General features: G+C 38.8%; 1 protein-coding gene across 3 annotated transcripts in view; it reads right to left on the bottom strand.

Annotated features, from left to right (window-relative positions):
* Positions 1-15401, bottom strand: part of FGD6 (FYVE, RhoGEF and PH domain containing 6) — a 103883-nt gene that overhangs the window by 61124 nt on the left and 27358 nt on the right. For 2 of the 3 annotated variants that reach the window (XM_058568619.1, XM_058568621.1), the window contains exon 3: positions 5628-5781. In XM_058568619.1, coding sequence (XP_058424602.1) covers positions 5628-5781 — 154 coding nt within the window. The remainder of the gene's footprint in view (positions 1-5627; positions 5782-15401) is intronic. The other variant, XM_058568620.1, reaches the window with a different exon arrangement.

Below are 15401 nucleotides of genomic sequence, written 5' to 3'. Positions count from 1 at the left end.
GTGTAATAATACACACACACAGAACATAGGCAAACACAGGCACACAGGAGTGGAGCAATGTCCATTTTCTTTCCCTTCACGGTAGGTCTTGTATCTCTACAGAAGTAACTTTTTAAGCATGTTTGCTTTTCCTTCACAAAGTTAGGACAAGGGCACTGTGGCACATACCCTTTCTTCTCTCCTCCTACTGAGTTTGGCACTTTCATGAGCAATAGTTATTGGCATCTAGACCCATATCGGTGATGTGCCCCTCATACTGGCATCTGTTATGGATTGAATTATGTTCCCCCAAAAGATATGTTGAAGTCCTAAAGCCCAGGACCTCAGAATGTGACCTTATTGGAAATACAGTCATTGTAGATGTAATTAGTAAATTAAGATGAAGTCACATTGGAGTAGGACAGGCCCCTAATCTAATCTAATATAATTGGTATCCTCATAAGAAGAGAAGAGACACAGACTCATGAAGGGAAAATCCATGTGACGAGGGAGGCAGAGAGTGAAGTGCTGCAGCTTCCAGCCAAGGAACACGAGGAATGCTGGCGAACCACCAGAAACTAGGAAGAGGCAAGGAAAGATTCTCCCCTACAGGTTTCAGAGGGAGCTGGCCTTGCCGGCACCTTAATTTCAGGCTTCTAGCCTCCAGAACAGTGAAACAAAATTTTCTGTTGTTGTAAGCCATTCAGTTCACCGTACTTTGTAACAGAAACTTTGTAACAGCAGCTCCAGAAAACTAATACAACCTATCACAAACACAATCACAGAAGTATATTACACGTATTTAATGTGCATAAACTTTCTTGACTTTTGAAGTGGTTTTGCAACTATTATCCTGTGAGCCTCAGAATAATTCATTTAATAATACTGTCCTATTTTATAGACTGAGAAATTAAGGATCAAAAAAGTTATAAAAGAAGTTCTCTTCCTATGCTTCTACTGCAAAGAATTTTTCTTTTGGAAGCTGATATCACCTTCTTTACTTGTGCTACTCGAAAGCCAAATTTGTGGCCCATCCTTGGCTGATGTATATATGACTATCTGATACGCATTACTCTGTACTAATCTTCCACTTAGCACTATTGTTTTCCTTTTAGCAGAATTTCTTTTTTTCTTTAACAACTTCATGGAGATGTAATTCACATTCCATAAAATGTACTTTTACCCTTTTAAAGTGTACAATTCAATGGTTTCTTGATATATTCAGGGTTGTGCAACCATCAGTACAATCTGACTTTAGAACATTTTCATCACCCTAAAAAGAAACTCCATGCTCCTTAGCAGTCACTCCCCACCCTACCTTCTCTCCAGCCCCTGGCAACCACCAACCTACTTTCTGTCTATATAGATGTGCCTATTCTAGACAGTTCATATAAATGGAACCATACAACATGTCTTTTGTGACTGACTTCTTTCACTTCCCCTAACGCTTTCAAGGTTGATCCACGTTTTAGCAGGTATCAGCACATTTTTTTTTTACTAGTGAGTAATATTCCATTGTATGGATAAACTACATTTTGTTTATCCATCAATTGATGAACCCATTTATCAGTGGATGGGCATTTGAGTTGTTTCCACTTTTTGGTTACTATGAATAATGCTGCTATAAACGTTCCTATGCAAGTTTTTGTATGAACATGTTTTCATTTCTCATGGGTATACACTGAGAAGTGGAATTGATGGGTTATATGGTAACTCTATACTTAACCTTTGAGAAACTGCCAGACTGTTTTCCAAAGCAGCTCCACCATTTTACATTCTCACCAGCAGTGTATAAGTATTCCAATTTCTCCACATCCTGACCCATACTTGTTAATGTCTGTCTTTTTGATTTTATAATCTTCCTATAGGTATGAAATGGTAGCTCATTGAGGCTTGGCTTTGCATTTCCCCAATGGCTAATGATGTTGAGCATTTTTTCATGGCCAATTATTGTTGAACTGTAAGAGTTCTTTACATATTCTGGATACAAGTCCTTTATCAGAAATATTTGCTAATATTTTCTCCTATGCTGTGGGTTGTTTTTTCATTTTCTTTTTTTTTGTTTGTTTTGTGAGGAATATCAGCCCTGAGCTAACATCCATGCTAATCCTCCTCTTTTTTTTTTGCTGAGGAAGACTGGCCCTGAGCTAACATCTATTGCCAATCCTCCTCCTTTTTTTCCCTTTTTCTCCCCAAGGCCCCAGTAGATAGTTGTATGTCATAGTTGCACATCCTTCTAGTTGCTGTATGTGGGACGCCGCCTCAGCATGGGCGGAGAAGCGGTGTGTTGGTGTGCACCCGGGATCTGAACCTGGGCCACCAGTAGCAGAGTGCGCGCACTTAACTGCTAAGCCACGGGGCCGGCCCCTGTTTTTTCATTTTCTTGATGGTAGTACTGTGTGTAGCACGAAAGTTTTTAATTTTGATGAAGTCTAATTTATCTAAAAAGCCTTTGCCTATTCTAAGGTCATTAAGAGTTACTTTCTTCTAAGAATTTTACAGTGTCACTTCTCACATTTAGGTCTATGATCCATTTTGAGTTCATTTTTGGGTATGGTAAAAGGAAGAGATCTAAGTTCATTCTTTTGTATGTGGATATACAGTAATTCCAGCACTATTTATTAACAATTTGACTTCTTAATATATATTTTGACTTTTTTTAATTAAAGTTTTGTTTTGTTGTTACCTGAAGTCCATTGTGAATGGGATTCATGTAAACAAGCTAATTAATTTTTAAAACTTATTTGACCAAAGTCATACAGCTGGTAATTGGCAAAGCTGGGACTAAACCATGGGTCTTAGGATGCCAAATTACATGTTTTTCCATTAGAACACAATACTGCCTTTTATATAACATGTTTCAGATTTATTAATCTAAAGATAAGAAAAGGCAAACTTGAAACAATATATATTTATTTGGTAAGGTTATATAAAGCTTGATTTGAGATGCTTAAGATTTTGCTTGCTTCTTTTCATATGAGCCAATAATAATAGCTAAAATCTACTGAGCACTCACTTTGTGACAGGCACTGTTTTAAATAGTGAATAATCATTTAGTCATCACAACAATCTTAGACAATCGGGACAAATGTCCACCCTACTCCCTCCTCTTTTTACATATGGGGAAACTAAGGCACAGAGAAGTTAAATAAATTGCTCATAATCACAGAGCTGGCAAGTGGTGAGAACTCAGGCAATCTGGCTCCAAAGACTATGTTCTTCTTAACGATTATGAAAGCAAATTACTTAAGAGAAAAGTAAGGCCATGTTTAGATGGATTAACAACTGCCTAGAAAGGGAGAGTTCATCTATTTTTTTATTGCCATTGCTGTCTCAGATGAATAGAGAGCAAGCTCATCAGAGTTGCTAACAATCTAAAGGAAGCAAATTGAGTACACTGGCATCAGGCACAAAAATATTAAATATCCGTGATTAACTGAAGAAATTTCATTTTAAAAACAGATAAAGATTTAACAGAGATATTGCAATGAGGCACAACTAAAGACATAAACCCAATAATATTAATACCGGAAGGGAAAGGAAAGGCAGGCACAAATGCAGAAGAAGGAACCATGGAAGTCTCCAGTGACCACAAAACGAATGAGTCAACCAAGCAGTGTTATGACAGGATGTGTTGGGAAGACGCATAACACAAAAAGGGTAGAGATTAATCCTTCCTTTATACCGTGTATCAGTGAGATTCCTAGTAGAATGTGGAAACCAATTTTGGTCACTATATTTCAAGAAGTATGGGGAGAAACTGGAAAGAGTTTGAGCAAGAGAAACAGACCAAACAGATAGAAAACAGTATTTGTTAGGAAAAGAAAGAACTTGCATTTTATCAAAGAGAGTAAAGGTTGATTTAATTATGGCCCTCAGAGAGGAAAACCATTTGAAGGCTCTTCTCCAAATTCTGCAAGCTTTGGATCCTGCCAATAATTTACGTCTCAGTCAAATATCATTTTCTTAAAGGCTTGTATCCCAAGTAGTTGCCTCAATTTCTAGCACATCGCTCTGTTTTATATGCTTCATAGCATGTAATACCCTCAAGTTCTTACTGCTTATGCATTTATGGTCCCTCCTGCTCCATTAGGATGTAAGCTCTTCAAGAGCAGGGACCTTGAGGACTGTTTTATGTCTAGTACATACCAGTAGTACCTGGAACATAGTGGGTATTCTATAAATATTTATAGAATCCATTTCTGTGAAGAAGCAACAAGGAAAATGAACTTTCTGATTAGAGCAAGACAGATACCAACAAAACACAGGAGGAATTACTTGACAGTCAAACTGAAATCCATACACTGCTGAGAGATGCTATGGGTCTTTAAGAACAGTCATTCATCTGTCTCAGGAGTCTTACAAACTCACCTGCCTTAAGGCTAAATAATTTCTAGTGATTACTCCCAACTCTGTGATTCAATACTTTACAGCACAGAAATGAAGGCATGCAAGTAATAAATAACAATCATTAAGTTCTTACCATGTACTGGACAGTATTCTAAGACTTTACACATATCAAATCATTTAGTCCCCACAATTCCATGAGATAAGCACTATTCTTTTCTTCATAAAACGGGGTTCTTTAGCCTAAAGAGGTTAAATGATTTGCCCAAGGTTACCCAGATCTTAGGTAATGGAGCTGGGATTTAAATGCAGACAATTACACAACATGTGCAATTCATTTAAGGCTGAAAATGAATTTAAACAAAGGAAAAACACATTAAACAGGAAGCATAATGGATTGATAAATTATGATATAGGAGTCAGGTGACATGGATTTTCTCCATGGCTTGATATGCTTGCTATGTGGATTCTTTTAAACGCTATCTTGCTGTAACATCCCAACACATTCTGGGGATATTGCTGATATACTAATTTTCTTCCTGTAATTATATCTTTATTCAAAGAAATATGATTTAAAATGAAATAGATATTCATGTCAAACTAGAGAAATAACATAAAGAACCTTCACGGACCTGTGACACATCTTAAATAATCAACACTTGGACAATCTTGTTTCACATAAAGTGAAAATACACACACGCTGGATTATTTCAAAGCAAATCCTGATGTATTATTAACAGCAATCTTTATTCTATCCCTAAAAAAGATTTGATTTAGTCTAAAATGCATCTACTTCCTTTCTTTCAAGTAGAATTACTACCAGTACAAGGAACAATCCTAAGAGGGCTTTTTGTTATCAAAAAGAAAACCAGGGTGGGGGGAGGTGGAAAGGTGTAAAGGGGCACATACGTATGGTGATGGATGGAAACTAGACTATTGGTGGTGAACACGATACAGTCTATACGGAAGCTGAAATAAAATAATGTATACCTGAAATTTACACAATGACATAAACCAATGTGACCTCAATAAAATAATTTTAAAAACCTACAACAATGAACATTACCAAAAATAATTCTAAAAAATTACTAAATAATCTGTAAGTGATATGCGCTTGGAAATATGAAAATATCTTAGGCATCATATTATAGCAGGAACTAAATTTAAATTAGAAAAATGTTTTGTAAGTTGTAAGAAAACTAACTAGGGATTTTGTGCCTATCATGCTGATAAATGTTATTTCCAAGTGTCATGAGAGGCCAACAAACCAAAAGCAGAAACAATTAAATATCAACATATACCTGTTTATCTTCCAGCAGGTCAGGCTCCCCTTTACTAGAACCAGAGCTGACATCGTCTTCATCAGAACTGTTGATGACTTCCTCCTCATCCGAAGGAAGGTCACCAAGACCAAGATCCAGGTCATTGTGCTCCTCCTGGGATGCTCTAGAACTGCTTCAATAGAAAGTACCACATTAGTCACCTTTAATAACAAGGAATACTACCAAAACAAACAAGCAAAATCACTCATCTTATTCATGTGATGCAAGCAAGGTACATCTAAGGGAGTTAGAGCGAAGGACATAGCCAGATCAACCAAACTTTCCCTTTCCTTTCCCCATCTCAGCTGTCAAAAACCCAAATTCATTTTGGGTTTAAAATGGATCATCTTAAAAAACATGTATTTTCATGATAGGAAGGTGGGTGAGAAGCAAGTTTCCCAGCTGCCCCTATCCTATGCTTTCAAATATCCTTACTTAAGAACATCAGGTCTCTACTAGTACAAACCAAGAAGCCTCATAGGATGCAGGCTGAGTTACTACAAAACGGCACTGGCTGCACAGGAACATTACAAGAGGTGGGTTTCAGTGTTTTTTTGTTTTTGTTTTTTTAAAAAAAGGCAACTCACAAATCTATGAGAATTGGAAGGTAATGATGGTGATTGCAATCAACAATGCTTGTGCTATTGGGAACATGTGCCCACTTCCCTGGTGATCATCAGTTGCCTTTTATGTAACCACATCATAAGACATGGCAAGGAACGAGGATGTTACAAATTCCTGGGCTTGCTCCAGACCTGCTGAATCAGAACCTCTAGGGGTGCAGGGCCCCTAGGGGATACATGCTAAGGTTTGAAAACCACTGTACCAGGTCATTTACCAACTCCTCCTTGCCAGCCTGACGTCATCAACATTTCCTACTTTGTACTGAGACAGATCTCTTGAATCTAAAAGCCACTGTTGCAATCCAATCCGTGGGGGGAATTCCATAGAAAAGTTCCCCAGGAAGACAACAGATATAACTCTTTCTAGCTTTGGTTGTCAAGACTCAGAAAAAATTGCCTGTAGCAACTGCTTTCCTGTCTGCAGTGTACAAGAATGTCTGCATAACAGAAGAATCAGTACAAGAGCCACAGAAAATCTTCAGGGGAAACACTCAGGCAAAATAGACAGTTGCATTTCACTCTGGCAGGCCCCTTTAGCAGGTCATGGGCAGGTCACTCAACTGCCAAGGCTCCTACAAGTTATGAGAATTTCTAACGGGAATCTTAAAAGCCACAGATAAATTTCCTGATTATACATTGTAGGATACAGAGTTGCCTCAGATGCCATTCCTGGAGCCCAACTGTTACACAATCCAGTTGGATGGAGGCAGAGTGCCAAAAGGAACACTTTCCTCTGCCAAAGACAGGGTTTCCTATTACTCAGCGGCTGGGGCACCTCAGGGAATCATATCACAGCCTCAATTAGTTGGGTGCGCACCTTATCATAGCTCCCCATGACATGGAGGAGACTCACTCCCCGGTGTGGGGTGGGGGGTGGAGAGCGGAAGCTTTCTAGTCAGGTCGTTGGCAAGATTCACTGTCTCTGGTGCAGGGAAATGAGCCCAACCCAGCTGGGTAATTGGTTGATTTAGATTAGTGAAAGTAAATGAGAGTTAACAGGATGTACAGACTGCAGGATCCATCTATATATATAGAAGAAAACATACCTTCACTTGTTTTTTATCTTAATTCTTTATCTCTTTACATCCCCTGAAACCCTGTTACTCAAAACATATTCAATCAGCTTCAGCATCACCAGAGAGCTTCTCAGAAACACAAAACCTCAGGCCCTGCCCCAACCTACTGAATCAGAATCTGCCTCTAACAAAATCCCGGGGATTTGGTTTTTTGGATCAGCCAACCTGTGAGCTCTTTTGGACCCCACACTATAAAAATTTTGAATAATCAGTCATAGGGCTGTGGCACCTGTGAGGAAATTAGGTTTATTTTATCTAAAGAGAGAGCTAAAAGGTGTTTCTTGGTCCAACATTCTGAAAGCTATTATTAAGAAAGTAACCAGTGGTTGCCACATCCATTAGGGATATAAGTGTTTACAAAAGTAAGCTTTAAGAACAAAGGGAAAGGGCCGGCCCCCTGGCTTAGCGGTTAAGTTCACGCACTCCGCTGCTGGCGGCCCGGGTTCGGATCCTGGGCGCGCACCAACACACCGCTTCTCCGGCCATGCTGAGGCCGCATCCCACGTACAGCAACTAGAAGGATGTGCAGCTATGACATACAACTATCTACTGGGGTTTGGGGGAATAAGTAAATAAATAAATAAATAAAAAGAACAAAGGGAAAAAGAGTTTTAAATATTAAAACTACATGGGTCAAAACATAATGCCATAAAACGGGAGATTTTAGTTCCGAAAATTACTTTCCTACAGAAAACCTTCCCTGACTGCCCCCTTCCTATCCCAAATTAGTTTGCCTTTATGATCGTACTGGATTGCACTTGGTGGTATATTTGTTTCTCTCATTAAAATGTAAACTCCTAAGGACAAGGAAATTGTCTTTTTCAGTTGAATCTCCAGCATACTGCTTGCTACATAATTTGCTGTTAGTGCCATCAAGTCAATCCCGACTCCTAGCAACCCTGTGCACAGCACAGTGGAACCCTGCTGGGTCTTTACGTGCTATCCTCTCACCTTCTGGTGCTATATCAGACAATGCTCCACTGCTACTCACAGAGATTTCATGGCCAATTTTTTCAGAAGTGGGTAGCCAGATCCTTCTTCCTAGTCTGGAAGTTCCGCTGAAACCTGTCCACCACAGGGGACCCTGCTGGTATTTGAAATACCGGTGGCATAGCTTTCAGCCGCCACAGTATGACACCAACAGACAGGTGGTGTAGTTCTCTGACCGGGAAATGAACCTGGGCCACAGCAGTGAGAGTGCCAAAACTTAACCACTAGATCACCATAATCCATAACAGGCCCTCAATAAATTTTTACTGAATAAACAAAAATATTATTAGAAAGCAATGGGTGTTAAATTTCAGAAGTTTAGACAGTATTTATGGTAGTGGTAATCACAAAGAAATGTTTGGGAGGAATACTGAAAAGAGCGTATGGTTTAAAGGAGAAGAGTATCCTGCGCATTACAATTAACGATGAGGAAGTGGGAATATTTGTATTCAGAAAACAAAAAGAACATTTGGCTGCAGCAAGAGTCTCCTATAAGTAATTAATGGAAAACAAGCTTGGAGAACGCAACAGGTGCCAGTCTGTCAAGAGGCATGAAAAATAGCTAAAGAGTTTATACTCATCTTGTAGGCCTTAGCAAAGAGACTCAAATCTCCCCGTAGATCTCAAAGACTTACTTAATAGACTTCCAAGCTGCACATCACTACCACACTTCTTTCTTGTTAGTGCCAACAGGGAAGAGACTGGCACCTCTTCCACCAATCGAACTCTGTAAGCACAGCCCCTGTCCCACTCCCCCCACCTAACCAGGGAAACGGACATCCCTGTTTATTAGCACCAGTGAGATCTCCTTAATGATCTCAAAGCTTTAATCAAAGTTAAAGGAATTCTCCACATACCCAGATGGGAACTCCTGAAATAAATAGTAGAGACCATTCATGATTCTGAAGCTTAGGAGTGAGGAAAGTGAGCAGAGTAGATTGGGGGATTTTTAGAAGGATTAATCTGGTAGCCCAATGGCAATGAACTAACTAGCGGTGGATTTGGGGTGGGCACAGTGACAGAAGTAGAAGGAGATCTATGAGATAATTTCAAAAGTGCAGGCGGCCTGATCCAGGGTGGCTACATCAGGAATTGAGAAGGACTGGATGCAAGAGGAAGAAAAATCATCAGGGCTACGGTAAAGAGGTGAGGGAAAAACTTGAGTCCTCCTTCAAGGTTTCATGAACTGTCACCAGCAAGTGACGGTGACATTGATTGAAACAGAAATATGTTAACAAGGGATCTGATTTTAAAGGAAAGATAATGGGTTTAGCAGTAAAATCAGGTAAGGTGGCATCTAGTTTCCACATTTACGTGTTCATCTCTACATGATTAAACAGAGAAAATCTGTCGATTAATCTATTTTCCCACATAATCATTAACAGCTTTCAAATCTACCTAGATAATTTTAGATTTCTGATAATGAAACATGGATTCCTTACTGATGCCTGTCATTGAGTTCAGGGCTCTTCTATTCTTTGTATTTCCTTCCCACCGTCAGGAAGATAACATGCTACCACTGTCCGCTTTGCCGGTTAAAGGAACAGGACATAGTGTTTCCTCCACACTTTCCTGCCTAGTTATTTCATAAGTTGATAATGGACAGACAAGGACAGTAAGCTGCAACAACAACCAGAACAGAGTCAACACTGGGCGCTACCTCCCCAGGCTGTCCTTTCCAAGTCAGATTCGCTTCTGGATGGAGTCTTTTTTCTAGAAAATAAGTTTTTTCAGGTACATTGGAATAAATACAGAAAAAAGTAAAGGCAGAAGTAAATTCCCACTAATTAGGCAACTGTTGCTTCAATTCCACATGCCAAAGATCTACACATTTGAAGCGATGATTATTTAACACCATCACTTAAAAAAAAAAGACCTTTTTTTCTGTTTATGCTATTTTCTATACATGGACAGTAGATCCTCCACCGAAGTATATCAAATTTCTCTTTCAGGCAAAATGTCACATCAAGGATGATTTCTCTTTTAGAAGGAATTGTCTTTTTAAAAAACATTTATTTAATCCATTTCCCCTAAGAGTTTTCAGGAACATAAAACCTGCACAACGCTGAGCCAGGCATCACCACCAAAACATCCTTGTGAACCTCCATTAAATTAAAAATTCCAGCAAGGGGAGGGGAGAGGACAAGGAGAGCAGAGAAAGGAAAAGGAGAAGCAGAGTTAACTGAAGAATGCTACAAATCCGTTCTCTGTTGTTGACAAATCCAGTTATCTTTTTTCCTCTCTTGCCTGTGATTTTATGCTGAGCCCCTTAAACAAAGAATGTTCCATGTAATTCCTCCCAAACATGAAGAAAGAAGTTCATTCCAATACCCTCACCTTGAGAAGTTTCTTTCTTATTTCCAAGGCATAACATGTAAATATGAACTCCTACAATCTTTCTCTCTTCCTCTTCTTTCTACTCTTGGACCAAACTGAACAGAACCTGCTTGTCCTCAGGATGTTGCCATAATTCTTTTGCAAACGCTGTCTCATTATGACTTGGTGATTACGGGTTTCCTTTGGCTGCTTTCACAGAATGAGTGGAAAAAACTACTATTAAGAACTTGAAGGATGAACAGTACATGGAAAAATTAGCAAAAAAATTTTTATGTTATGTATTATAACATACTAACTACATAAAATCGCTTCACAATTTTTACCAGAAAATTGTTTCTATTTAGTTTCACCAGAAAACTTTCCACTCTGTTACTGCAATTCCCTTACGGAACTGCAGATTCCAGTGCCAGGTTGAAAGTCATGAATCAACTCAAACAAAAAAACAACTTAAAAATCATTCTTATTCTCATTTTCAGGTCCTCTTCTCAATTACACAATACTTGTCTCCATCCCCAACTCAGATGATTTTCCTGGGAACTACCTCTAAAATGAGTAAGTTATCTCTCTACTTCTTTTAGGAAACAGAGTGTAACTTGTGGAATAGCCTTATGTGGCCATTTTCATCCTCTTACTAAGAAAGCAAGATTCATATATTCATGTCACGCTTTAGATCTTCCAAACTTAGGAGCTTGCACAATTACTTTAAGAATGTGCAGAGCCAGGGTGAGAGAACATAAAAGGCCAGAGATAACAGAGTCTGAAACAAACTTATCTGACCTGAACAAAAATCAGGTTCAAGGAGTGTGACCCCTCCATGCTGAGAGGTAAACCAGATCATCCGATATGTCTTCTCCATTACTAACTTGACTAAAAAGAAACATCCATGCTTCAATAATACATAAGACTGCGGATGGTTGATGTTCTTATTACAGTAGAATAACAGAAATTCTTTCCCCCAAAGAAAAGTATATACATTAGTTTTTTAATATGCATTAATTTTTAATCTTCTTTTCAGAGACTGCCTAAAGGTTAGAGCAAACTTTAATTCTAAAAATTAATGATTATCTTGATTTCAGTAAAAAAAAAAAAACCATAATTTAACATATGTATGTAGGGTACTAACTTTTTTGAGTTAAACACTTTGATTAATAACCACAGAATACAAATAAATAAAATCACTAAAATAAGGGACAGCACAGCAGGAGTTTGTTACCAAAAGAAAAAAAGAAAGTAAAAAAGAAACCTGCAGCATAAAATGTACACAATTAGTGTTTTACTCTTTGGTTCATAAATTTTAGAGGTGTTAACAACTGAGCCTTTAAAACTAGCAAGCTGGGGTTCTATGGCTTTAGAAAAAGAAACCACAGAAAAATACCCAGCTTCCCCAAAATATAAACTGGAGGATTGTTTAAAACTGGCATTGAGTGACTGTTAGGAAGGAATACCAGGCTTCAGTGATGGACTTTGAAAAACAGGGCTGTTTCATTTTCCAGGGGCAACCTCTACCCTTATAAATATCATTACCATCCTGTTCCCCAGAAATGCATTTATTACTAGGATTCTTAATATTGTACCCTACTAAAAACAAAATCAGTATCAGTACTCTGAGGCTTCTATTTAAAATACAGTCATCACAGGACAACTCTGAAAATGGTTTAATAAACAAATGGAATTCAAAATTCCTTAAAGTAGAAGAGAACCTACCCAGATGTTTGCACCTCTTTTATGTAAGTAGTTTTAGAGTCAGTAAGGTTTAACTACAAGGAAGCAGTTTTAAAAGGAGTTTCCATCAATGGCCATTAATAGGAGACTGGTTAAATAAATTGGGCACATGGATACAATGAACTACCAAACAGTTGTTTAAAAATGAGGTGGATCTATGCACGATGATATAGACTGTTCTCTAAGAATATTGATCGATTTAAGAGAAATCAAGGCACAGAGCAATGTGCATCCATTTGTGTAAAAAGCAAAAACAAAAGAACACATACACATAAAAACATACATATACATACATATATATGTGTGTATATACACATATGTATATATATAAAATGTATACACACACGTATAAATATGCTGGTAGACAGCTGTGGAAAGAGTCAGAAGAAACTGATAACAATGACTGCCTCTGAAACTAAGGTCTGAGGTAAGAGAGAAACTTCATAATTTACCCTTTGCTGCTTTTTAAAAACATTTTTATTACGTTTATTACTACTTTTTCAAAGACAACACACACACACACACGCACACCCCTCACAAACCCAAAAACTTTGAAAAGTTTTAGGAAAGATGGTTCACAGGTACCAACTCCTTAGGGATAGCTTATTCCTTCCCAGGATGATGAGAATTGGAGGGGAAAAAAAAAAAAGCAAAGAAAACAAAGAAAGACACTCCTGTTCCTGCCCCTCCCCCCCAACTCTCCCAGGTTTGGAGTTTGGCACATTTTCAAGATTGCCTCTATTTTACCCCTTTAACTACTTCCTAGGTGGGAAAGGTATAGAGACTGCGCCTTTCCCTTACAGCCTGCAGGGGCTTATTTGGGAAAACCATGAGCATGAGTGTCTAGATAATAGGTAGGAGGGGTGACCTTCTGGCCAGCCAGTTGACAGCTTTAAAAAGAGAAAAAGAGTTGTAGAGGGATTGCTTAACAGTCTGCAGGGCCCACAGAGTAACCACACAACTGTGTGAACAGCCACAGTGAAGAGCACCCTACTATTAGGCATCTCCCACAGCACTCAGTCTGGCTTGTGGGAGGGAGAACTCCTGGCCTGTAAGTAAGGATGATCATGCCCTCCAGAGTTCCTGGTCCAATCTTAACGACACAGGAGGAGTCAAGGCTGATCACAGTTCAACAGACACTCTTGTCCCTCTAGCTTAGCTGGGAAGCATCTGGTTCAAGCCTGAGTTGTTCCTAAATAGAGAAGAATAAATTGTTATAAAAATGTCTCCTGAAATAAGCACTAGCTAAAATAAATGTCAACATTTAATTACCAGCAATTTTGCTTTCTTAGAATTTAGAGGGGTTTGAGGAATGATTCCTTAAAATGCTCTTCAAGAAATGTGGACAGAAATCTTTTTGCTAACACAAATAGAAGAGCCTTCTATTGAGCTTAGAACTGCCTCCAGATAAAATATAGACGGTTCCCAATCCTGTTTGGTCACTGCAGCAAAGATGGTGATTATTTTGTTGAAAAGTAAAAAAAAACTTTAAATAAAGTTAGGGTTGACCCAACATCATTTCTTCCCTTCACCTCCTCATTACAGTCATGTGCCACATAAGAATGCTTCAGTCAACAACGGACCACACATACGATGGTGGTCCCATAAGATTCATACCATAGAGCTTAGGTGTGTAGTAGGCTATACCATCTAGGTTTGTGTAAGTACACTCTATGACGTTCGCACAATGACAAAATTGCCTAACGACACATTTCTTAGAACGTATCTCTATTGTTAAGGGACACATAGCTGTATATAATACGTAACTCATTAGTATCAGACCAAATAAAGGCCATTATAAATAATAACGTTGAGATGGCTACATGAGGGTACTCCATATTTAGACACATATATATTTACACACATATATTTATACATTTATACATATGTTTTCCCATATATATTTTATAATATTTAAAATATACGAAACTGCTATGCCATTTAATTCAATAAATATTTGAGGGCTCACCATGTATCATATATTATTTTAGGGGCTGGATGAAGAAAATCTAATAGAATTAGTTATAGATAATGTTCAAACTGTAAACTGTATTGGTTGCTTCTGTTTTTACCTGCTGAGTGAAACTTTCCTAAACAGATAAAGGCAAGAAGAATTGGGATAACCACAGTAATTAGGATAAAGGCAGGGGCTGTTTTCTAAAAAGAGAACAACTAAAAGTTAGTGCATGCTAAATGTTAAAGGCAGTGCACAGACACTAAGGACTACAGAGCCACAGAAATAAGTACCCCATGCAGGTTGGGCCAGTCAGATAGATTTACGGTGCGGGCACTTGAGAGAACAGACTCCAGTGAATGAGAGGAGGAGCAAAGGTACCCTAAGTGAGAGAGGACTACAGGGAAAATAGTGTAAATAAAGGCTGGGAGGTAGGAATGGAAGTGAAATGGAGGGTGATCTGGGCATTTCTGTGTGATGAGAAGTTAGGGAGTCTACCAAGTTAGAGAGAGATCCCTACTGCTAACATGGCTGGCAAGCAGCCAAGGCAAAAGAGACAATCATCCATCCATGATGGCAACTGGGAATCCAAACCCGACCCCTACCCTTGGCTTTACCAGGTTCTAATACTAGAGTTAGGGAAGCTAGTGGGGGAGCCGGGCCAGGGGAGTGAGACTGTTGGTGAGTAAGTAAACAGCTCACCCTTTGACTACCTTCTCCAACAGGGTGACCATGTGTTTTTGTGTCAACTGTACATGCCACATTGCTTCCGCTAATGTCTTTTCATCATAATCCTGACAGCCACTGAAAAAATGGTGAGACTTTTGGAAAATATGACCATTCCCTCTGTCCATACTATGCTTTTGATTGTGACTCAGTATGAAACCACTACAGTGTAAAGCCTGATATTGCGTTCTGCCTTGACATCTGGGGAAAACCAAGAGGGCCCTGAACGGCCTAACTACAAGTTGCCCTTCCTACTCTGTTCCCTCAGATAACGTCTCTTAGCCAAACAACTTTCTTTACCACAGGGACAGTTCTGGCTTATCCC

Source organism: Diceros bicornis, chromosome 25 (genome assembly GCF_020826845.1).
Source record: "Diceros bicornis minor isolate mBicDic1 chromosome 25, mDicBic1.mat.cur, whole genome shotgun sequence".
Classification (NCBI taxonomy): Eukaryota; Metazoa; Chordata; class Mammalia; order Perissodactyla; family Rhinocerotidae; genus Diceros; species Diceros bicornis.
Note: the sequence above shows the minus strand (reverse complement) of the source record. Positions and strands in the feature narration are given on the sequence as shown.